This window comes from Stylophora pistillata, chromosome 4 (genome assembly GCF_964205215.1).
Source record: "Stylophora pistillata chromosome 4, jaStyPist1.2, whole genome shotgun sequence".
NCBI classification, from domain to species: Eukaryota; Metazoa; Cnidaria; class Anthozoa; order Scleractinia; family Pocilloporidae; genus Stylophora; species Stylophora pistillata.
In genome coordinates this window covers 24,951,952-24,974,902 of record NC_142522.1, presented here as the reverse complement: position 1 = coordinate 24,974,902, position 22,951 = coordinate 24,951,952, and the positions used below count along the sequence as shown (strand labels likewise).

The following is a 22,951-nucleotide window of genomic DNA, read 5'->3' as shown; positions in this document are numbered from 1 at the left end:
TGTGAGATTCGGAGGTGATATTTTAAGGAGAAATTAGATACTGGTCACTCTTACGCTGATCATTTCCCTTATTCTCATGACCGTAATGTGTGTTTCAGGGGTGATATTGTAAGGTGAAATCAGATGGTAGTCGCTCTCGGAGGTCAAAGTGTTAAAATTCCTTCCGCTCAATTTAAGTTGGAGCGGTGGATGGCTTTCGTTACACTTCGCAGTAAGCTGTTAAACTGAGCCAAAGATTTTCCGGTTAACTGGGGATTTTGTGACCAGAAAGCGTACTCAATTACAATATTAAGATTGTCATAGTTTCGTCACAAGAATCTTTAAATATGTGAACTACTCTTGGAAGTCCTTGACAAATATATAGCTTTTGTGTTCATTTGCATTCTAAAAAAGGGAAAAGTGCTAGCGTGCAATAAAGATTTTGCTTTCTAAAATATTTTTTTCCAACCGTAAATGCTATGTTGTTTGTAGCGTAAATTCTAGTAAACTTTGACATTTACATGCGTGTACAAGAAGGTTTATCAGCGATCTTTGCGACTTGAACATCAGGTGCAATACTATATACACAACCTTTGAGCTGCTAATGACTTGAAAGGATACACTGCGCTTACCCAGGTCATTTCTGTCATTTAAATTTCTCTTAAAAAAATTAAAAACACTTAATCTATTTTGAAACACACAGCATTTACTATTGCTGATCGTTGCAGTTGTCAGATGCCTGTCGCATATGAATCTTGGACTTGACTCAGAGTTCTCCGTGATTTATTTCATCTTAGCAGCCGTTTACGACCGCCGGAGACGGAAACTTGTTGAGGTTCTAATCCCCGCGGGGGACGCAGCTTTTTTCTTTGTTCTTCACTCAAGAAATAAGTTGAACAAATTTCTTGTAGTTCTTTGTTGCTATCCAGTAACAATAGCAAGTCATTTTGTCAGATCAGATATTTGCATTTACTTTACATATCTTTGTGATAAAGATGTAAGTTTTAAAATGCTGTCTAATTTCGAGAATGCGACAATGGATGATTTCAAAAGATGATTAACGTTAAAATCATTTTGACTCTAAACGTTCAGCGAAAGTTTCTTTTGTTGGTTTGTTTTCACGGAATGATGAAAATAATAAATTTACACTTAACAACTTCCCTTAAAGCTCTGTTCGTTTTAAATTTGGCAAGAGTACCATATAACCCCATACATTAATTATGCACTCAGACTAGTAGACTTTGTTTTTAAAGTTTGTCGTGAAAGACAAAGAGGTGGAATGCATAATTATATATGGGGTTATATGGTACTCTTTCCTTAAATTTTCTTATCTTTTTATTCATCTTAGTAAGATGAATAATAGAGCTCCGCCCTCGGCTATTGGCGTCATGTTTGTTTGGCTATCGTTAACACAAAGTGAGATCGAATGCTTGTATTAGCTCTTGAGAATTTCAATACCCTCGCAGATATAGGTATTTTGGACTAAACATTCTCCAGTTCTGCAGCTAGGGGTGTTCTTTGAACGAATCAGGAGCCGAGGGTCCAATATGGCCTTAACAAATTGCGGACAAATATTGTGCTCTGAGAGCAGCTAAGCTGATATGATGTGCTCCTATTTTTCCACTGTGAGGGCTTGACGGAGCGATAGTACACAGGAAGTTTACGGTAAGCTTTTGCACATTCCTGTCTTAGCGATTTTTGAAGTAGACATACCTAGCTGGTTGCAGCAGAGTGGGAGAGTGGCTTGGGCTCGATACAACTCTTTTGTGTGACATCTTGGCTTCGTTTGAACAAGTATTTTCACATTTGCGCGTTGCGACTAAAATTACCTCGAGAGTATCCTCAGGTAAGAGACTGAGTCTAGTCAACGCAGTCGACATTTTTATATTTACAGTGGAATTATGCCTTTCTTTATTGGCTTTGAGGCTTAAACTTAGTAAGCTCCACACTAAAACTGTTTACCATATTTGAATTCTACCTATCAAAGCTAATTGCATTACCCATGCGGGGAATATAAACGTCTTTGACACCTGTAGAAAACACATTTCTGTAAATAAAAACCTTTTTAGAAGTCGTATTATTCGGGAAGGCACAACATGTCTCAAGGAACTGACCGATCATAACTTCATGTTCAAAGATCGGAGTTCATTTGTCGTATCTCGGTTACTAGAGCTCTGGTTTGAGTTCTCAACAGTATCTAAAGGTTATCATCGAGGTTAAACAATTTACAATCGGTGTAACTCACCATCTAAATTTTAATAAACCTGCTCAACCAGATGCGGCAGGTAAAGAAATTGGTCAAGATGAACAAGAATGACAAACTCAACGTTACATTCATTCGACTAAGCTCGATATTGTCTTGTTGTAATTTCTCTATTGTCATATTCTTCCAATTTTGAAAATGCTCTATCAATCATGGTGCTTAACAGAGAACTTCTTTAGGATTTGTGTATCTTGTAATAGTAGGTTGCTGTGTAAGCTCTACGTATTTGCATTGGCATGCAAATGATATTTAAAAACGCTCATTGTATGAAACAAAAACGGATTGTCTCAAATGAAGTTTTCTGTTTGTTTTTAATGGCCTTAGTAGTCACAATCCCACAAGTTCACTGAAAGAGTACAGAGAACAAAGCGGCTTCTGAGAGTTTCTCAAATCGGTTTCGCATTGTTTTCAGTTGATCTGGCCTCACTAGAAAACGAGCAACAATTTTTCATCATATGAGTCGCCATGAATTCGAAAAAAAAAATCAAAACACATCTAGAAAATTCGTTAAAAAGTAGGTTATTGTTTTTTAGATATATTGCTTTCGTTCCCGTTTTAATCACGCACTGATGACGCCAATGACGTTTTTGCAGTGAATATCACCTTGTCATATTCCCTCAAAAAAAACTGTAAAAAGACGAATCATGGAGTTGACCTACAAGTGCTATATATCATCATTTCTTTAAGAACATCTCTCTCACACTAAATTGTTCACAAACTTTGGAAAGTTGAAGGAAAAGCTGCAGGAGAGGTTCTCATTGAGAAAAAAATTAATAACAACAAACTCATTCCAACTTGGGTAAAAATCCGGATCTTACTATTTCCGTGAGAAAATACGGGTTTCCTGCGTGGTGTGAAAAAGAGCCAGCGGCCGACGAAAAGACAGACAGACAGACAGTGTTAATCAAATCATGTTGCTTAATGTTCAACAACTATACTTTAGGCTTTTCAAGTTTACAGCTTAGTTATATTAATTTGTTAGAATTTGTTCATAATTTTCTCTCTTTCATAATGCGAAAAAATCTTTTTCTAGTCATTAATTAATAATTTAATTTTTTGTGCTTTAACAACTAACATTCCGTGATGTATATGTCTGACATAATATTTACCTCATATTTAAATATTTAAATGTAAGTGGTTATAAAGGAAGTCTTTTTGTAGAGAACGTAGCGCCCGGTGTTGTGGTCTGGCATGTTTACTGAGATTGGGTTAGGGGATAGGGAAAAGCAATTTACCTACTAGGGGACAACCTTGTCCTATTGTAAATTTACCTGCCTTAGGTAAGTTGTTAAATACAATACAAATAATACATATGAGCTGAGAACTACACGCACATTTTTCACTGAATGATTTTAACTCCAGCACGTCTTGTACGCTATTTAAAATGTTACAAAAGAAACTTATTTCTTCTTAAATTTAGGTCATCAATGATCGCGTTTATCAAATATCTTTTTTTTTCCACTTTCGTGAAACTCAGGTGAAAATTTTTCTTGCACAAATCTATTTTTTCAGCCGCATGAAAAAATTTAATTTGCGTTTTGCACTTTTGCGCAAAGCAATGCTGTCTTCACTTGTGCCCAGTTATCCCTTGTGAAGGTTTCTCGGAAGTGTTTTCGGCCAATGATCCAGCGGAAGATCTTACGACAGCAGCTGAGTTGTTTTACGTCACACGGAACCAATAATGCTTTGCTATCATGACACATCAGCACCACCGTCAATATTGATTACTTTGAAACCATGCGGTGTTAATAAAAGTACACCTTAACATATTGTTCAGAAACTTACGTTGTCTTGCGAACTGAACCTTACAGAGAAAACTGGCACAAAAGTGAGAAGGACTTTTCATGTGAGGTACGATTTTATCCAGCTATAGCTAGAACCTAACATCGAACATGGATTGTAGAGATACCTCGTGTCGTTTTTAATATAACCGGACTTCTTCATGACAACCTTCATTTAGGAAGCAAATCAATCTGCGCTGTGCTGCTTTAAGGGCGGTTGCAGTTTTTGATTTGCCGTTTATTTCGCTTGATGTTTAGAACGAACAGGAATTTTCTGCGCGCAATGTTAAATTTGCCACTTTCTTCCAACGCTCGCAAGCATGTCTTAAAATTTAACGCGACAAAGCACAATATTCCGTTGAAATTTACATCATAATGATCTTGATTAAGAATTCACGCTACGAAACGTATTTATAAAATATTTGGTATATTTTGTAACAAGAATTTTACCAGAATATGTTTTTTTGTTTGATCAATTGCCTGAAACGAGGATAGATATAAATTGTAGGATTAATAGATACGCAAATAGCATGCTAAACGGCGAGATTTTGGGCTGGCCACTGATCGCTCAAGGTAAACAACTATTAATAGTAATGGCAATTTATTCCCAAAATAAATACGAGCTCACCAAAACAGCACTTGAATAGCCCCGTTTGAGCCGGTTTTATCTCAAGAAGCTGTGCCACGGTGCAGGGAATAATTCCTCTTTTGTTTTACTTTGAAACGTTTCCTTGTTGAAGGGAGGACAAAGCAGCAAATAGAGTCACGCGATTACTAACACTTGGGTTAAATTGGTAGACATATTTGTTATGTGTTAAAAAAGTTATCACGTAAATTTTCTTCAAAGTACAACATAATACATTTTACTAAATTAATCATTATTATCTTTTAAAGAATTACAAGGATCTCTTCACCGGCTTTTGTATTTTTTACAATTTTCCTAGGACCTAACTCCTCTTATCAACTACGTAACACGGAATATTTTAAAACGAGGAGTACTTCGTTCTGTGGGAATTTTCAATCAAGGAATCAATTTTAATTATTCTTAATTACCCCGCGCTACAGTGACAACAGCAGAACTTGCTGCTCGAATGAAGTGGCTCTCAAAAGTATCATTTGAAGAACTCATACGAACAACGTATTAAGTCTGCGGTTATTTTCTAAACGTAAGATCCAAGAGGTCTCTTCTGTTCACCGTTCGAGTTAAAGTTCAAAGGCAGACTTTATATCATTTTAAAAAGTTGCTGCATGAGAGGAGAGTTCTATTCAGTTTGCCGGAATCAGTTTTTTCATTGAAATGCGAGCAAAGTACTATCGTCGCGGCTTTTTTACACCGTTGTACACCATCACTCAGAGTTTATAGACATTCCAAATGGCGAGATAAGAACAACAAAAGTTACAGTTGTCTGAATTTTCAATAACTGAGCTTAATGTCAAGAATAATTTTTTTTAAGAACAATATTTATCGAAAACCCAAAATAACAATATCTATATTGAATTTTTTTCACCTTCCTGTGAAATATCGGTGTACTTCACAAGGTGGTTACAAACCGAAAAAGACCGTTGAAGGCGCTCTTAGTAAAGGTGAAAAAAATCTCAGAAAACTTTTTTTTCGAACGCAAAAGTGATACTGTTACTCTCACTAAATCATATCAAAGGTATACTGAAAAGAAAGGCCCGAGGAATGATGATTTTAAACACTACACAAAAACCGATTCAGAGCAGTCGCATATTCGATAGAAATGACGCCCCGCTTCTCGGAAAATGAGGAACTGACAAGTCAGTCTAGTCTAGTATTCGTCTTTGTCGAAATACTTTTTCATATTTTCTGGAAGGTTCATCTGATGACGACATCTACTGTATAACGGTCTTCTTTGATGCCGGTAAGAATCATATATGCGTTTAAATTTCAGAAGTCTTCACATTATATTGCACTAATCGTAAAACCTACAATAACCATTGATTTGTTAACTTTGGTTAATTGATTTATAACAAAGGTTAATTTTTGAGCACTTGTTAAGATCTCCAATATATTATGTGGCAGATATCATTATGTTAATTCGCCAATGCTCTCATATTTGCGACCTCAACATACTCTAACACATAGGTGCATAGCTGGCTGAAAGTAGGTGGCATGGGCGTTTTTTAGCTCTTGTTAAGACAAGGGAAATACTATCAGCTTTATTGGTTAAACGTACGCGATTTGCGACCACCAGATATCCTGATATATCGAAGGAGTGCGTGGTAGAGAGCCAAAAAGAGGTGGGCTTCTTCAAGCTCTTGTGTAGACAAAAGAATTACTATCAGTTTTATTGGTTAAAAGAATGAGGTTGCGTAAGCCCTTGTGGCATAACCTCAGGTATGAGGGAAAAATTCAAATCTGCAAGTTTCTTTTGTATTCTTTCTAACCACAGCCTGTCGTCACATGATATAAATTATCTTGAATTTATTTAATTTAGAGTTTATTTGGATTTATACACGACCCCACAAGCTGTTCAGCTTTAAACATTATCGTGTCTAAATAAAGGTGTTATTATTATTATTATTATTACTATTATTATTATTATCATCTAAGGTTTCAGAAAGCCGCAAAATGAGTCCGTTCAAGCACGATCAGAGCTTATAAACAACCCGATGAAGTTAAGGCTAGTAAGGATGATTGAGGGACAATAACTACGGCGAAAAAGGAATGCGTTTTTCGCATTTTTAGTAGGCATTCATAATAGTTTGACTCAACGACCGAGTTGAAAATATATTTACCACTTTTACGGCTTAGTGCATTCACCACTCGCTCTGACAAAGGGCTGACGCTCGAAACGTCTGCTTTACGAAACTCTTTCCGGTGGCCAATTTACTTTATCAACTCAGTTAATGAGGCCACTTTATCTTATTTACCTGTTTACCGTATAGCATGTTTTCCATTTGATTTAGAAAAAACATTTAGTTATTATTTGAGGGATATTTCAAAGCCAAACGACACGATGAACTAACGTGTGATCGTGATCTAGAGAAACCTCTTCAGGCAATACAATCTGCAATCGGCACGTACAAGTCGGGGGGATCAAGAACGTTTAGCAAGTACTTGAGAAAGAATGCAACGCATGCCTGACTTCATACTTGCACGCAGAAGAAAATAACATCACTACTCTCGTTTTGCATAAATGAGTGGGCTCCAGGATGAATCTAGGACACGAAAACAGTGTCCTCCAGTATAAATGTTCATAAAAATCTTGAACGCCAGATGAAGTAAGCTAGAGAGGTGAGCGTAGCATTCTGTTGAATTTGTATAAGTGTAAAGGACACTTCAACGACCCATTTTGCGTGTAAGGTGCAATTTATATGGACATGTTCGCGCATGAAGGAAACATTGACAAGCGTTTGCTGTAATACGAGCACGTCGCACGTGTCTAAGACTGAGTCAACGTCAAAACGAAACTTCTGAGAATTGCACAAACTCTCTGAATGGTTCAGCGTCTATCATTTAAAAAGCTGTGATATAGATATTTCAGCATACGCAAGAAATAATCATCTTTGAGATGAAACAGTAGCGACAGGCTAATCGATGTACTAAATTAGAGGCTGAGGATCGTCACGATTTTTCAGTTCGAACGTGTTCTTTGGTAGAATGATTTTCGAGTCGACTTATGAATGCAATGTAAAGATGTTTCGAAGGAAAAATACTGTTTACTTGTTCTCATAATATATGTAACTTCAATTGTCTAAATTAATCGTTCTACTCGCTAATTATATCTTACACGCGTACTCATGACTAGTGATGGACAGGAACGGTTTCAGCTTAAAATTCCATTTACTTTTATATGATTTGATGTGTTTGAAGAAGTCCTGAAATAATTTCGTTCACCGTCATATTTTTGTATCGAGGTTAGAGCATTAGGTCTCCGTCGCTCATTTAATAAGGTCTACTTCATTCACGTGGAAATATGCTAATTTTTACACCGATATGGTCGCTCAAAAACTCAAAAGAACTGGATCACAATATTTGGTTGGTAGAGGGTCTCAAAAATAACTTGTATTGTGTTCTGGCAGTTTAGTTGTGTTCAGTTTTCAAATATCAATTAAATGTCCTTTTAAACAATTGTACCATCGTTAGAATCGCAAAAGGTTATAATTGATAGAGACTCTGGCCACGCAGAAATGTTTTTAGTAGTTGCTTCTCAATCCCAGACTAACAAAAACACATACACCTGGTCAGCTCACTGCCTTTCTGGGTTACAAAGCAAAGTAAGTCTCCGACCTTGCTCGACTTTAAAAGAAATCCTCGTTTTCGTGAAGATAGCTTGAATCGTATAAGTGAAATCTCGTTATAATGTGCCTCGAGCATAGAAAAATAATTAATTGTAAGACCTCCCGCTTTTGTTTTAGTGAAGTCACTGCATAGAAGAGAATCTTGTTCTTCTCCCAACATCTAAGAGCACTTATTAGGTTGCTTAAATTAACCATTTTCTCATATGAAGGTCACAATTTTATCTATTCTTGAAGATGCATAAAGAAGGACAAGTTTTTACTTACTTTGCCACATTTTGAACCTAAATTATGTTTTCGAATCTAAATATGCTATAATTAATTTCTTTTATTTCAGAAAATGGTAGAAGCGGAACCTTGGGTAATAGGACTCGTGGCAGGATTGGCAGCGTTGATTTTGGTCCTTATTTGCATTCTCGCTATCTTTTGCGTTTTATGGGCCAGGTAGTTGCAGCATGTTATTATTGTCGTCATTGCTCATTGTTATCGTTGTCGTTGCCTTTTTCGTTATCGTTATCACTTTCGTTTTCGTTATGTTATCACTGTTTCTTCCGTTTTCGCTCTCACTCAAGTTGCTGTCTCTGTTGTCATTGTCATCGTCGTTGTCATTGTCCCTGTCATTGTCATTGTCATTGTCCCTGTCCCTATAATTGTCCCTGTCTCTGTCATTGTCATTGTCCTTGTCCCTGTCATTGTCCCTGTCCCTGTCATTGTCCCTGTCTCTGTCATTGTCCCTGTCCCTGTCCCTGTCATTGTCGCTGTCTCTGTCATTGTCATTGTCCCTGTCCCTGTCATTGTCCCTGTCTCTGTCATTGTCATTGTCCCTGTCCCTTTCATTGTCCCTGTCCCTGTCATTGTCCCTGTCTCTGTCATTGTCCCTGTCCCTGTCCCTGTCATTGTCGCTGTCTCTGTCATTGTCATTGTCCCTGTCCCTATCATTGTCCCTGTCTCTGTCAATGTCATTGTCCCTGTCCCTGTCATTGTCCCTGTCCCTGTCATTGTCCCTGTCTCTGTCATTGTCCCTGTCTCTGTCAATGTCATTGTCCCTGTCCCTGTCATTGTCCCTGTCCCTGTCATTGTCCCTGTCTCTGTCAATGTCATTGTCCCTGTCCCTGTCATTGTCCCTGTCCCTATCATTGTCCCTGTCTCTGTCATTGTCATTGTCCCTGTCCCTGTCCCTGTCATTGTCGCTGTCTTTGTCATTGTCATTGTCCCTGTCCCTGTCATTGTCGCTGTCTCTGTCATTGTCATTGTCCCTGTCCCTGTCATTGTCCCTGTCTCTGTCATTGTCATTGTCCCTGTCCCTGTCCCTGTCCCTGTCATTGTCCCTGTCCCTGTCCCTGTCATTGTCGCTGTCTTTGTCATTGTCCCTGTCCCTGTCCCTGTCATTGTCGCTGTCATTGTCATTGTCATTGTCCCTGTCCCTGTCATTGTCCCTGTCTCTGTCATTGTCATTGTCCCTGTCCCTGTCATTGTCATTGTCCCTGTCCCTGTCATTGTCGCTGTCTTTGTCATTGTCCCTGTCCCTGTCCCTGTCATTGTCGCTGTCTCTGTCATTGTCATTGTCCCTGTCATTGTCCCTGTCTCTGTCATTGTCATTGTCCCTGTCCCTGTCCCTGTCATTGTCCCTGTCCCTGTCCCTGTCATTGTCGCTGTCTTTGTCATTGTCCCTGTCCCTGTCATTGTCGCTGTCTCTGTCATTGTCATTGTCCCTGTCCCTGTCATTGTCCCTGTCTCTGTCATTGTCATTGTCCCTGTCCCTGTCATTGTCCCTGTCCCTGTCATTGTCCCTGTCTCTGTCATTGTCCCTGTCCCTGCCCCTGCCCCTGCCCCTGTCATTGTCACTGTCATTGTCATTGTTCTTGTTGTCGTTAGTATCATCATCATTATAACCGTTATCTCGATCGTGAATTTGATCATAATCGTCATTTGCTGTCTCTGTGTTCAATTGTCTCTTACATCTTGCATTGGATGTTCTTTTGCCTTGAGAAATGCGATTGAAGTTATAACTATCATGTCAAAAGACTATTCCAAGTATATCATCTCCGAAAAAACCTATCTATATGATTATTCATCTTTATTGGCTAAAAATAGTTAAGCCTGCAACTATATATAACGCCAAAACAACAGATTTAAAGTTATGGCTGTGCAATTATTGCTTGAGATGTGAAACGCTTTTTTAGGAAATCTGCCTGCACTATAATTTTTTTGTTCTTTAACTTGTTCAGGTTAATTCAGTATTAGACAATAGAAAGCATACTAAGAAAAGAGAGAGAGAGCTGGTGATGATTTGTCCATCCATCAATTCGCGATTTGTAATAGGCCATTTTATAGTTACCTACTTTGCCTTTGATTGGAGTGAGGTCAGAGGTGACCTTGTTTCGATATAGACCAGTATCCAGTTAGCATGATAAAAAGTAAATTAAATTTGGAAAGCACAAATTTTGTATCATAACAAGGTCACCCTTAACCTCAATCTTGTTTTAAAGCTTGGCAACCAAGCAAGCAACTATAAAATGGACTATTCCTTGAAAATCGTCGCCATCACTATCCGTCGTTGTTCCCTTTGGTTAAGCTTTGGTGTTCATCTGTCCAGCCAAACTATTATTCTAAGGTTCCATTTGTTCTAAGGTTTCGTTAAAAATCACACACGAATTGGGACGAGGCGAATGCCTTCAGTATTACAAACCTTGATGAACACGACCATCGCAGAAATTTAAACAGAAAATGACAAAAATTGAACTTCTCACTATCTGATTTCCGCAGTAAAGGCTGCATTTGTATGTTGGTGAAGATTTCATCATTACTTGCATGTGCACAAGATTTTATTCTCCTTTTTTTTTTTGCAACAGTACCAATTAAAGATAATTGGAAAGTTAGTAGAACTATCATTCCTTATTTTCACCTCACATACCCCATTACTGCGCTGAAGTATGGCATGGATCATCATTAATCAGGAATTTATTGTTTCCTTGCACAATTAGGAAAGATAGCCAAAGGAGACGTGATGAGCGTGAGGAGCAACGCCGGCAGCGCCTAGCGGCTCTCGCCAGTAGAAATAGTGACTTCATGGGGATTCAGTCTAATTCTGCGTCTATGGCATCCTCCAACAACAACACCAATTGGGTTCTAAAAGAAAAACCGCACGACTTATTGAGTTCGCCGCCTTCTTTGACAAGAGCAGCTGGGAATGAGCCTTTTATAGTCGGCAAATCAATGGTGAAATATTCTAACGAACTTGACAGATCAAATAGCCTTCGACCAGGAACTCCGCAAAGATATGTCAGCCACAATGAAGCTGAGCAGAGAATGGTAAGGTTAGGAATGATTCCACCAAGACGCGACGAGTTCAACGGACATTTCCCAGCAGGTTATTACACGGAGCCTGGCCGAGGCAAGTCACAGAAAGGGAGGTCAAAATCCCTAGATATAGATGAAAGCATAAGATACCGCTTGGAAGTGCCACAAGGGGTGACAATGCCCAGACCCGTTGGTTACGTTAATGGAAACATCCCTCCCGGTTATCTCACTGAGCCTGGAAGGGCCAAGTCGCCTGCGGGTAAAGGTAAAGGTGGAAAGAGAGGGTCTAGAGAGCTTGAAAAACAGCGTTTTAGACATAACAGTGAAGTATTAGTACCTGTGAGTGAGGAGGTCCAGTTGTGGCCCTTGGAACAGAGCCAACCCTCATTTACACTTCCAGAGGAAGATTACAACACAACGGGAGCCACATGGTATCTTTCTCAAACCAATGATGCACAGGGCTTATCCAGTGCAAGGTCAGAAGGTTCCCTCTATCCACATTCGTCATCTCAGAACTATCCAAGACACGGTCCACAAACGAATAACACTCAGAACGTAAATGGGATGATTGTGTCTGGGTCAATACCACCAGATGTTCCGCCACCCACTTCGCCAGCGCTGATGGAGCAATATTATGACGCTCAAGACACTACAAGAATCAAGCGAGTAAAACGTGTCGGTGTACCGACTCTGCCAAATTAAAGAGTCCTCAATGCGTGTGCACGAACATCTTAAACATTAACTTGACATCAACTTTAAAGGTTGTGCTTCGGAAACTCGGTTCGCTTCTCAGCTCAGCTTGACAATGCAGGAGTTATCTTTTGTAGCGGATGGTCGCGTGGAAAATGGAATAAACTTTAGGAAGTACTGGTGCAAGCTCAGTCCCTAATTGTGGCGGACTATATGTTGTATATGCCGATATTATGCTGGTAACCTTTCAGTGGATGTAGAGGCAAGATAGTGGATGATGGATTTGATCTCTCGACATTTTTTTTTTTACTTTAATCACTCAAACACGCTCCTACTCAGCCATCTTTAGTCCTTCATCTCCTTCGAAAGTTTTGCTTAATTTTGGCTGAGTCGACTCACGATAATGATTGTACTGTTCTTTACTTGATGCGTCACAGAGCAGAGCAAATGTAATTGTATATCACATGGATATAAACTATTCGTTCTTTTTAAAAATCTAAAAAGGTAAAGTTTAACGAGTTTTTTTCCAGGATGACTGAAGCCATCTTTAATCAAAAGTCATGTGGCTGCTCATTTCTTGCGGCAGTGGCAATGGTGGAATGAGTAGAAATTCCACAAACGCGCGTCAATCTTGAGTAAAAATCAGTGAAAGATTAAGCTCGCGAAGATTATATAAAAAGTGTTCCCCTCCGAAAACACTTGGTGAATGCTCTCTCATGGCGATTTGCAATTGCAGAAGGAATTAATACTTGCCGGTTTCGTCTCATTAAGCTTGTTTTTAAGTGTTTTGCTACGTTCTTTAAATATAAAATAGGAAGAGAAATATCAAAACAATTTATTAACATAATCAGAGTTGTTTATATGTAAAAATACGCTAGAAGGAAATGGAAAAATATTTTGCCGTTTTTAAAGAACAGTAATTTTTGTAATTTTTTTTTGTCATAAAAATGTGGCTTTTTTACTGCGAAAAGGCCCACGCAGAAAAATCATCTTTAACTGAAAGCGCTGTACGGTTTATCTGCGGCAGACACGATTTGTCCGATAAATGAAGACAGAGTACGTAAATTTGGGAATAACTGAATTTCCCACGAGTGTGGCCTGTAATGAATTTTCGAATAAGCCTGATATTGTGGTGACAGGCAGTAAAAAAGGGCCAGAAAAAGATGTCATCGTAGGCCTGTTGGGCGATAAGTAGTACTGCATTTCCATTAGGCGTGGGTGACACTGGTTACCTTGCTTTCTTTTGAATTGATGTCGGAAAGATACTATTATTCGAACTCAGAGACTTGTAATACATTACCTGTGTGAAGCTGATATACTATGCTGACGAAAATATTAGAATTAATGAACCTCTTCCCGGTGTGGTTTTGTACTGAGGTTCGGATATTTCCGTCCAATTTCGGACGGTTCTGTCAGGTCTCATCGTCTGCTATCGGAAGCCTCCGTCTGATTTCCGATGTTTCTGTCCAGTCAGGAGTTAGGCCAAAACCGAAATCATTCTGAATGGAACTATATTTGGACGAAATTACTGGATTTCTTTGAACATTGAGCGCCCAAAATGTCGCTGAATTATGATTCATCAGACTTTCTTCGGAAACCCGACGTATTTTATTTATATTTCCTTCTTCTATTAGTTTTTCCACATCAAACTATTTACTCAGCTCTAAATTTGAAGCGGTGTTTCCTTTTTCCCCGCTGATATGATAAGAACTGAATTCAAATGCTTCTCTGACACCGACTAAGCTCATTATTATGTTCATTAACGCCATTAATCAAGTTTAACATGAACTCATCCATGACTGACTTAGATACCCTTAAACAAAAGAAACGGTTGAGAAAACTTCTGTAATAACTTACCACGTCAGGAATGTACATTGTCGTGTGCAGCAGTCTTTTTACAACGTTTAAGCATTTATTCTTTCACTCATTCAGTTTTGAGTACATTTACAAAAGAATCCTTACGAGTAACCTTTAATGATGAAAGTATGTGAAAACCCAAATCTAACAGCTAATTAAAGAAACCAGACAAAAACAATATCAAAAGCAACAATTAGTTTTTCCGTTAGTAAGGTCCATCCGTTTCCTTGTTCCAGCAAGGAGGCTTTCATTTCTTTAAAACGGAGTTTCTGGTGCTGCTTTTCTTAAATATAAATGAATAAAGGCTGATAGTTTCGAAAGAAACTGTTTGGGGCTGCGTCGGTGGGAGTAACGAAATAATTTGGATATATCAACAAAGTTGAAATGGTAAATTGGCCACCGTAATGATTACAAAAGCTGACGTTTCGAGCGTTAGCCCTTCGTCGGAGCGAAGGGCTAACGCTCCGACGAAGGGCTAACGCTCGAAACGTCAGCTTTTGTAATCATTACGGTGGCCAATTTACCATTTCAACTTTGTTGATATATCCAAATTATTTTCTTAAATAGGTTGTCCCACGTCGGTGAGGACAACCGACAATGATCTGTTGTTCCATTTGTAGTGAGAAATTGATTATTTGTGTGAAATTCTTATCAATTCCATACAATAGAAGGCGTTAAACACCTTCACAAGGGCGTGTGATCACTTCTTCAACATTCCATTTGGATAATTGGTTTTCCTAAATTTCTTCTGCAAAATTTGCATGTACATGTATGTAGGGATCAACTCACCTCGAGAGATTTTCAACAAGGGCTTGCTACCAAACTCCTTTATTGAATGTCAGAGGTTTACAAAGTTATACTTAGTTTTTAATTTACTAAAAATAGCAACAGAAATAGAGGTTGGTCCATGCGGAGGATGAATGTGTAGACGTAAGTTTCCGCCGCCCCTCTAACAGTTCAACAGATTTCCATCGAGTCTAAGTAATCTTTTGACGCATGTGGACTCAACCGTGAACGCCAGCTGTCATATCATCTTCAGTCCTTATTGGAAAACACCCACATAAATATTCACCCTGCGATATGGGTCATACTTTATGGTAAAAGAAGCCGCTCATCTGCACTTGTATGCACAAAAGACGCATTGGCTGAGTCGATTTTAGAAACGACGAGCTGGTATCGACGTATATATAGAGTGCGCGTTGTTGGAGTAAGTTCTAGAACTTGCGCTTTAGTCGACTCGATAACAACATCCTGTCCAATGCAATCGAGTTAACGGCCCCGAAATGTTCATTGCGTTTATTTTATTCTGTTTGTTAATTTGCCATACACATCAGATGTACGACAAAGAACTCAGTCAACCTTCCGAGCTGCTACGCGGGTTTGGCTCCAAAGAGGCTTCACAATCGAAACAATTATCAAAACAGAAAGATGACGTACCAAGATTCCTTCTCAACTTGTACAGAAAGCGAGCGCTTTTACACCGCCGTGGAATAAGCCAACGGGACTCGGAGATAGTCAGGGTGTTTTTCCGAGAACGTAAGTGTAGTTCTTTAGAATGCCTGATCCAGAGTGGTATTTGGTTAGTTACGGTAACCATTTTCTTTAGCAATCACAAAATAATACTAAATAAACCGTTATTTATTGGTTTTGCTTTCTTTAGCCGCAGGGGAAAACAAGCACAAAGGACCACTGCATTACGGGTTTTACTTTAACATGTCCACCATTGTAGCGGGAGAGAAAGTCAAGAAAGCTGAATTGAGAATCTATAAGAAGGTACCACTTGGACGGAATAGAGAAGCTGGTTACTTCAAAATAAGAATTCTGCGGCTAAAAAATCACCAGCATTGGACCAAAGGGGTTCCTATCGCTTCCCACTTGGTTAGTTACAAAGAAAATGTTGGTCGGTGGATAAAATTTGATGTTACATCTGCGGTTAAATTCTGGATAGAGAAACCTGAGAAAAACTTTGGTTTGAGTGTTACAGTGGATAGTGTTGGAGCCTTCCCGTCAGATTTTCGTATCGGGGGACATGGTAAAAGAGCACCTTTCTTGGTAACGTATACAAAGAGCCCACAAAAATTTCCAAGAACGCTACGTGTAAACTGCAGCAGCGATCCAGTCTCCGAAGACGATAAAGAACAAGTCTCTCAAAATTTCTCAACGACATCGAGATCTCGTCAGAAGCGTTCTAGCGAACTTAAAAGATGTCAACGTCGATGGGTTTACGTGCACTTTAAAAAATTAAAATGGAACTGGATTATTGCTCCAAATGGTTACAGCGCTAACTATTGCGATGGTGTCTGTCCTAGCGTTCTTGATATGCAACTGGAACCGACTAATCATGCTATCTTGCAGAACATTTTACACAAATTGGACAGTCGAATCCCGTCTCCCATGTGCGCTCCTACTAAATTACATGGCATCAGCGTGCTATATAAGACAAGTGACCGATCTATCGTGTTAACAGAGTATGGTGGAATGGTTGTTTCGTCTTGCGGATGTCTTTGAACGTGAAATGCCAAAATCGTTTCTTAAAGAGATAAAAGTCGAAAATAAATTCTGGCACCCTCATAATATAGATTTATACTCGAGGAATTACTAAATTATCAGCAGACGTCACCAGATATATACAAATTGCTTTGAATTCAAGAGGAAGGCCTGTGAAAAAAAACATATATATTTGATTGAATTGTTGAGTACATTCATGATTGTACTTATAGGTGATATTTGACGGTCAGTTTGCGACAGTCGCTATATCCAGAAGAAGACTACTTGGACATATGGAGACGTTGGTGTAAAAACACTTTTGAACCAGACAATTCAGGCGAGGAACGACGCTCCATAATTAAAAAACATAGCTGCAATACTTTAGAGTCTCTGAGTCAAAACAAGATCGAAAAGGGGAGACAATTTTAAATTCAAATTTATGGCGGTGACGTACAAAATTGTGTGCTTTTTTTAAAATAATATGGCAGCCTTAAGAGTTTGAAAAACTTCTTTAATCTCCACAGAATTCTTTAAAAGAAGTTAGGTATAAAAGCATGCCCTTCAGTTATATTTGCAGACGGCGCCAACTTTGGGTGAGAGAAAACAAGAACGTGTAGGTATTTTAACCCCCGCAAACGCAATTATCAAATGCCAGCTAATATTTTCTCGTTGATTGCGCCTTTTCGAAATAAAAGAATAGCCTGCAGTGTCAGACAGACGCCAGAACGAATAATGAGACAGGATAATGAAACATGATTGATCTTTTGAAAGTTACCTTAGGAAAACATCAGTTTCTAGATCAAGTTCTTCACTATTTGCGTTAAGTCGACCGCTAAGTTTACCAAGTATGAGTGAAAACTTAAAAGGTAATTTTATAACAGAAGAATTAGGATTGCTCATTTAGCACGCTTGAGACAAACAACTACTAGTACATGTAGTTACTAATTAGAGTGAGAAGTCCAATCTTCAGGCAGCAGATAAAAGATTCTGGCTAATTGACTGACTAACTGGTTGATAGAGTGTGTCAGCAAAAGCAATAGCAATACAAATGGTAAAGTCACGAAAATGATCGCATGTTTATTTAATTGTGTGAGCCAGATTATAATGATAAGGAAATCAAAGTTATTTAATTTGTACCTCACAAAGTTGGAGGGGACTTAAATGAAACGATTTTTCGACCCAAATTATGTATGGGTTTCCACTGAAAAAAAATTAAAATCCGAAGTCATATTTATATTTTTCTTCGAAAAGAGAGTGTTTGTGATTCTTGTTGACAATTGGCTGATTTACTGTATGTTAAGGAAGGCTCTTCACAGCCTAAAGTATGTCATTATGCTTTGGTAGATCATTACTACTATCTGATATTGCTTGACAATCATTTAAAATATTGTTGGATTACAATCTTAGCTTGCCTGTTTTTTTACAGATATCAATAACTCAAACTAAGTGAGCTTGGGCAAGGTTGGTTTCAGTTCTATTTGGTATTCTTTTGAATTTAATTAACGGAATTTAACCAATCAAAACAGAAAACGAAACAATTTTGAGCTTCAAGCACTGAAACAAACAAAAAAAAACCAAAAAAATTAAAGCTGTTTACGATAGAAACATTACAGTGTTAACAAACATTTTTAAGCGTACGAGCAGAATTGAAGTCCTATCATTACCATAATAGATGGCCAGCCTATGTTCAAATGACTGTGAATATATGAAACTTATATATTTATGTGAACCACGGGCTAAGAAGTGAATATCAAAGCGATCTTCGCAGTAATGAGCAGTAGTAAAAATAAAGCCGAAAAAAATTCAGGCCTGTACGGGATTTGTACCCATGACCTCTGCGATGCCGGTGCTGGCCTTAGAGGTCAACCATTCTATTAAACTGGTGTAAGCAGAATCACGGGAAGCCCAGCTGGGATTCTTCTAGCTAACAAAGTCAATTTTCAGGTTTAAGGTAACAGTGTACTGTGGCGTCTGGTTCATGTCTATCGTAATTTTAAATGTACACAACATCTTTAAAAAGGCTCTAGTCCACCTTACATTTCGGATGTTTTTTCCACTATTTTAGTTATGAATTTCGTTTGCTCTTCCCCGTTTCAGTGTTGGTTGTGGTTTGCGACACCACTCCATTACTACCCCTGATCAATAACAACCTTTGCAGGAAGCGAAATAAAGGGGTTGTTCAAAGACAGGAGAAACTGCGAAAAAGTCCTGCAGAATAAAAGTCCTTGCTTAAAATGCTTGTTGAGGGCTTACTTTTATACTTAAGCAATAGGAACTTCTTCCATGTTCAAAAGTTAGCTTTTTCGAACGTGACCTTCACTGATGCATACGTAGAGTAAAAGAAGCCATCCAAATATGATGAGAGTTCATCCTAATAATATCAATATAGAAAACGGAATTAAATTTCTGAAGCATGGATATCTTTTATAAATAAGCACGATAACGATCTCTAGCCTCGCAGACCAGAGTTCCCTCTATTAACTCTGCGCAGACCTATGAGGGAACAACATCTTGTAGTCGGAATGATAATATCAATGACTGCCTGGGTGAGCCAAAACACAGAAATAACAGTGCGAAACGACACAAAATTTTCGTCGGTATGAAACTTCTGGCTTCTGGCAACCGTTTAGGTGAGATAATGTAAACACATAAATAAAGTCCTCTATTGCTTTTATGGAATATTTCCTGGAAAGCGTAAAATGGCACTTATGAAAAGAAACTACCCCACTTTCCGGTGCATATCATCAGCTCTATCTCGTTTCTTTTCCCTTCGAAAGAAACCCAGGTAGTATCGGTTTTCTACAGTACGATTATCAAGGTTTTTCTCAAGGAAAATCTCTCTCGGATTTAAATTGAAGACGATTGAACATTTGGCACCATCATCTCAGTGTATCCGATCAACCTCGTTCCCAGGGCCTTTTCCCTACAAAGGGAAAAGACCCTGGGAACGAGGTTGTGTATCCGATTTGTTGGCATAAAAGGGCTCGGGCTTTCGCGGGTTTCATAATTTTCCCGCTGACCAAAATTATTGCGTACACTTACCCTCGATTAACGTCTCACTCTCACTCAACAACGAACAACAACAACAGCCTACGTCTGAGCTATGTGGGTAAGACCCACGGTAAGACCTACAGTATTATGATCCCATTTTCCACCGTAATCAACTAAAAGCACTGCCTGTGTGGAATATGCCTTTGGGGCACATGTTTTGTCGAATTGTGATGTCTGAAGAGAGAAATAATGGTTGACGAGTTTGAGAATAAGGAAAATAGAGGCCAGTTCCAGAACACGAAACGTCATTGAATGAGCTTCTCGCGGCAAAGGTGAGCCGGCTAAATTTTTTAGAACACTTCTGTGCATTACCATCCAATTTTTGTTATTAAAGGGAAAGTTAGGGTATCATTAGGTCAAATTACAAAGCTCAATGAAATTTTTTTGTAATATTTAGATGTCTTACACTGCACTAGGGGTCCATGACTGTTATATTATACTGTATTGTTAATTGTGTGCCTAAGATTGGGAACTCGCTCCTGGTCTAATAGATTTTTTACCCTTTTTGCCTGTTGCTTGAATTTTTACATCTACATCTACATTTATTAGAGTCGGTAAAAACCTCGAGGGATATCACACCAGCTATATATATATATATATATAATTTAGAAAACTAGAAAACTATTAAAATATATATATATATATATTTATTAAAAACTGGATCATTGGATAATGCAATTCAAGACTTTTTATTGGCTTAGCCATTATGGTATATGAGCCAATATACCATAATCTACAAATATGGTAAGCATACACATCAGCCTAAAATCAAAAGGGAGCTAAAAAATCCAGTTTCTTCTTACAAAATAATAATTTCTTGGGGGCGTTTTTAATAAAACAATTATTCCACTTGCGCTTGTTGGATATGAGATGATTATAGCCAACTCGGCGCTATGCGCCTCGTTGGCTATCTATCATCTCATATCCAATGCACGCTCATGGAATAATTGTTAAATATATATCTATGTAAACATTAAAATGGGATGGTGCTAATTTTCGATTTAAAAATATTAAGAGAACTAGAGTTTACAATGTCACTTGGGAGGGTATTTCATTTAAACAATAGAGTGTTTTTGTTGAGGAACTATCGGCTGATAGTTGCCCCGCGGAAATTTGATGTTCTTAAAACAAATATGCTAGTTTTAAGAACATCAAATTTCCAAGGGGCAACTATCAGACCGATAGTTCTGAGACATAAACACTCTATTGTTTTTATTGTTCACCACTAAATTTTCTTCCGTGCCTACAGCTTGTCACAAATGTCAATAATTCGCAACCGTACATTGGCTAAATAATACGTTATACCTGTCAGAATTGAAAAGTCACTGTTTTTCCGTTCTGCCTAACTTCGTGGCCGTGAAACTATTCAAAACTTTTCACGGATGAGTACTATCAATCCAGGTATTTTCTGCAGATGGGCACTATCCATCCAGGTATTTTCCGCTGGCGGGCACTATGGGCTGATAGTGTCTCTCCACAGATGAACACTATCACATCACGTGATCGATTTAAACCAATAAGAACCGGAGAAAATTTAGTGGCGAACTATAATCAGCGATAGTTCTTGGGAAAAAAGAGAATTTAAAAGTGTCTATTTTGGCCATTGGGACCTTATATTTAAAAGCGTGACTTCGACGTGTACGTAGTTCATGATTGTGGGATATTAAATTTTCAAGGTTGATGTCTATTACCATGCACAGTCTCTATCTATATAATAAAAACACTTTGCAAATTAATGGTTACACGGGAGAATCAAATATCTAGTATACAACATTCTAACTGGCCAGAGGTAAACCAGCTGACTATTTCAAGGGGGCTGAAACCACTTGCCAACCATGCTTTCACCCTGATATAGGGAAAGATGGGAATGTATTTAAAATTTAGAGGTATAGGCTATCCACACTGGGCATTTATTATTTATTTATTTATTTATTTTACCGCTTACACACACACATACAAAAATAAATTACAGTTGTTTTACAACAATCAAAAATAATAACTGTAATGATATCATTATACAACAAAGTATACTTAATCTATATAAAATTGCTATTTATGATTATTTATAAAAAGTGTGGCGAGGAAGCCCAGCAGAAGCTAGTAGCTTATCAACCCTGGGTTCCTCACAGGAGGTAGAAGATAGATTTACTAATTATGGGTGGGTGAGTTTAATTTAGTTTTCTGTCCATGAGGAATTTTTTTGAGTGAATTCTTAAAGGTGGAGAATCTTTAGGATAGGATAAGATCACAAGGTAAGGAATTCCAAACCTTTGGACCTTGGTGCATGATTGTAAACTTCTTGATATTAGTTCTGCAATAGTGTGTACAGTAGTTTCTATTATTCTGAGTATTGTATTATTTCAGCTTTCACCAACTAATACAAGTGGAATTATAAGAATTTACTTGTATTTATTATAAATAATCCCAAATGATTTTATTCTCGACCAAAAAAATACAAACACAGCGAATATGTGAAATTTACATATCTGAACTGTGGTTATAGTTCGCTGCAAGGATCGTGCACAAATATGTTTCTATAACCGCAGTTCAGATATATGAATTTCATATATTTGTTGTGTTTGATTTATCATCTTAGGGGTTTATTTCGGACTAATTTGATGACCTGCTCCCAGTTGGCTTGTTAGCCCAACTGGTAGAGCACTGCACTAGTATCGCAGAGGTCAGTGGTTTGAATCCCGTACGGGCCTGAATTTTTTCAGGTCTGATTCTCACTCTTGCTTAAATAGTGCTCTTTACTGCAAGGATTGTGCCCAAATACAAAAATATACATTTGGATATTTCAAAATTGGCCCATGAAAATGGAAAAATTTGGATAAAATAATCAAAATACCTGGACTTTATATTAACCAGCATTGGTTAATATAAAGCAAGTTGTACTCACAGAACAGTGAAATTTCAGGATAATTTACCAGAAAAATAATCAGAATATTACCTCAATCCACCAAGAAAGTAATCAATCACTCAATCAATCAGCTATTTTACCTGAGGGCTCCTAAGAATGTGCAAATAAAAGAAAAATTGACTAAAATGAAAACATTTACATACTCTTCTCACTTTATAAATTCTCAGTTTTGCTATTGATGTGTTGGTTTTCAATCCTTTTGTGGGCAGTCTATCAATCACTTGTTAAGTTTGCTAGTAAATCAAACTCACTGAGATTAGACTAATCCCAGAATGATGTATTTGCAGTTGGTTGGTTGATTAAGTTGTCACTGAACTTTAAATAAATAAATCAGCCTTAATTGTTCAATTCCCCAGT

At 38.0% G+C, this 22,951-nt stretch overlaps 3 protein-coding genes across 7 annotated transcripts in view; all 3 read left to right on the top strand.

Moving 5' to 3' along the window:
• The first annotated feature begins 1,619 nt into the window (after positions 1-1,619).
• Positions 1,620-13,630, top strand: LOC111333548 (uncharacterized). 5 transcript variants are annotated; one of them, XM_022939170.2, is made up of 3 exons: positions 1,620-1,644; positions 8,624-8,730; positions 11,271-13,630. In XM_022939170.2, exons 2-3 carry the CDS (start codon positions 8,627-8,629, stop codon positions 12,286-12,288), a joined length of 1,122 nt encoding a protein of 373 aa, XP_022794905.1. In that variant the 5' UTR covers positions 1,620-1,644; positions 8,624-8,626; the 3' UTR covers positions 12,289-13,630. The 5 variants fall into 5 exon arrangements, with proteins under 5 accessions (XP_022794905.1, XP_022794891.1, XP_022794899.1 ...); XM_022939156.2 differs by lacking the exon at positions 1,620-1,644 and adding an exon at positions 1,669-1,825; XM_022939164.2 differs by lacking the exon at positions 1,620-1,644 and adding an exon at positions 3,939-4,093.
• Positions 13,631-15,065: 1,435 nt separating this feature from the next.
• On the top strand, positions 15,066-18,021 carry LOC111333440 (bone morphogenetic protein 6). The gene is made up of 2 exons (XM_088756746.1): positions 15,066-15,669; positions 15,794-18,021. The coding sequence occupies exons 1-2, from the start codon at positions 15,417-15,419 to the stop codon at positions 16,639-16,641; spliced, it is 1,101 nt and encodes a 366-aa protein (XP_088612872.1). The 5' UTR covers positions 15,066-15,416; the 3' UTR covers positions 16,642-18,021.
• Positions 18,022-19,902: 1,881 nt separating this feature from the next.
• Positions 19,903-22,951, top strand: part of LOC111332579 (LIM domain transcription factor LMO4.2) — a 34,924-nt gene continuing 31,875 nt past the window's right edge. Inside the window, exon 1 of the mRNA XM_022937980.2 lies at positions 19,903-19,943. The gene's annotated coding sequence lies outside the window, so the exon portion shown is untranslated. The remainder of the gene's footprint in view (positions 19,944-22,951) is intronic.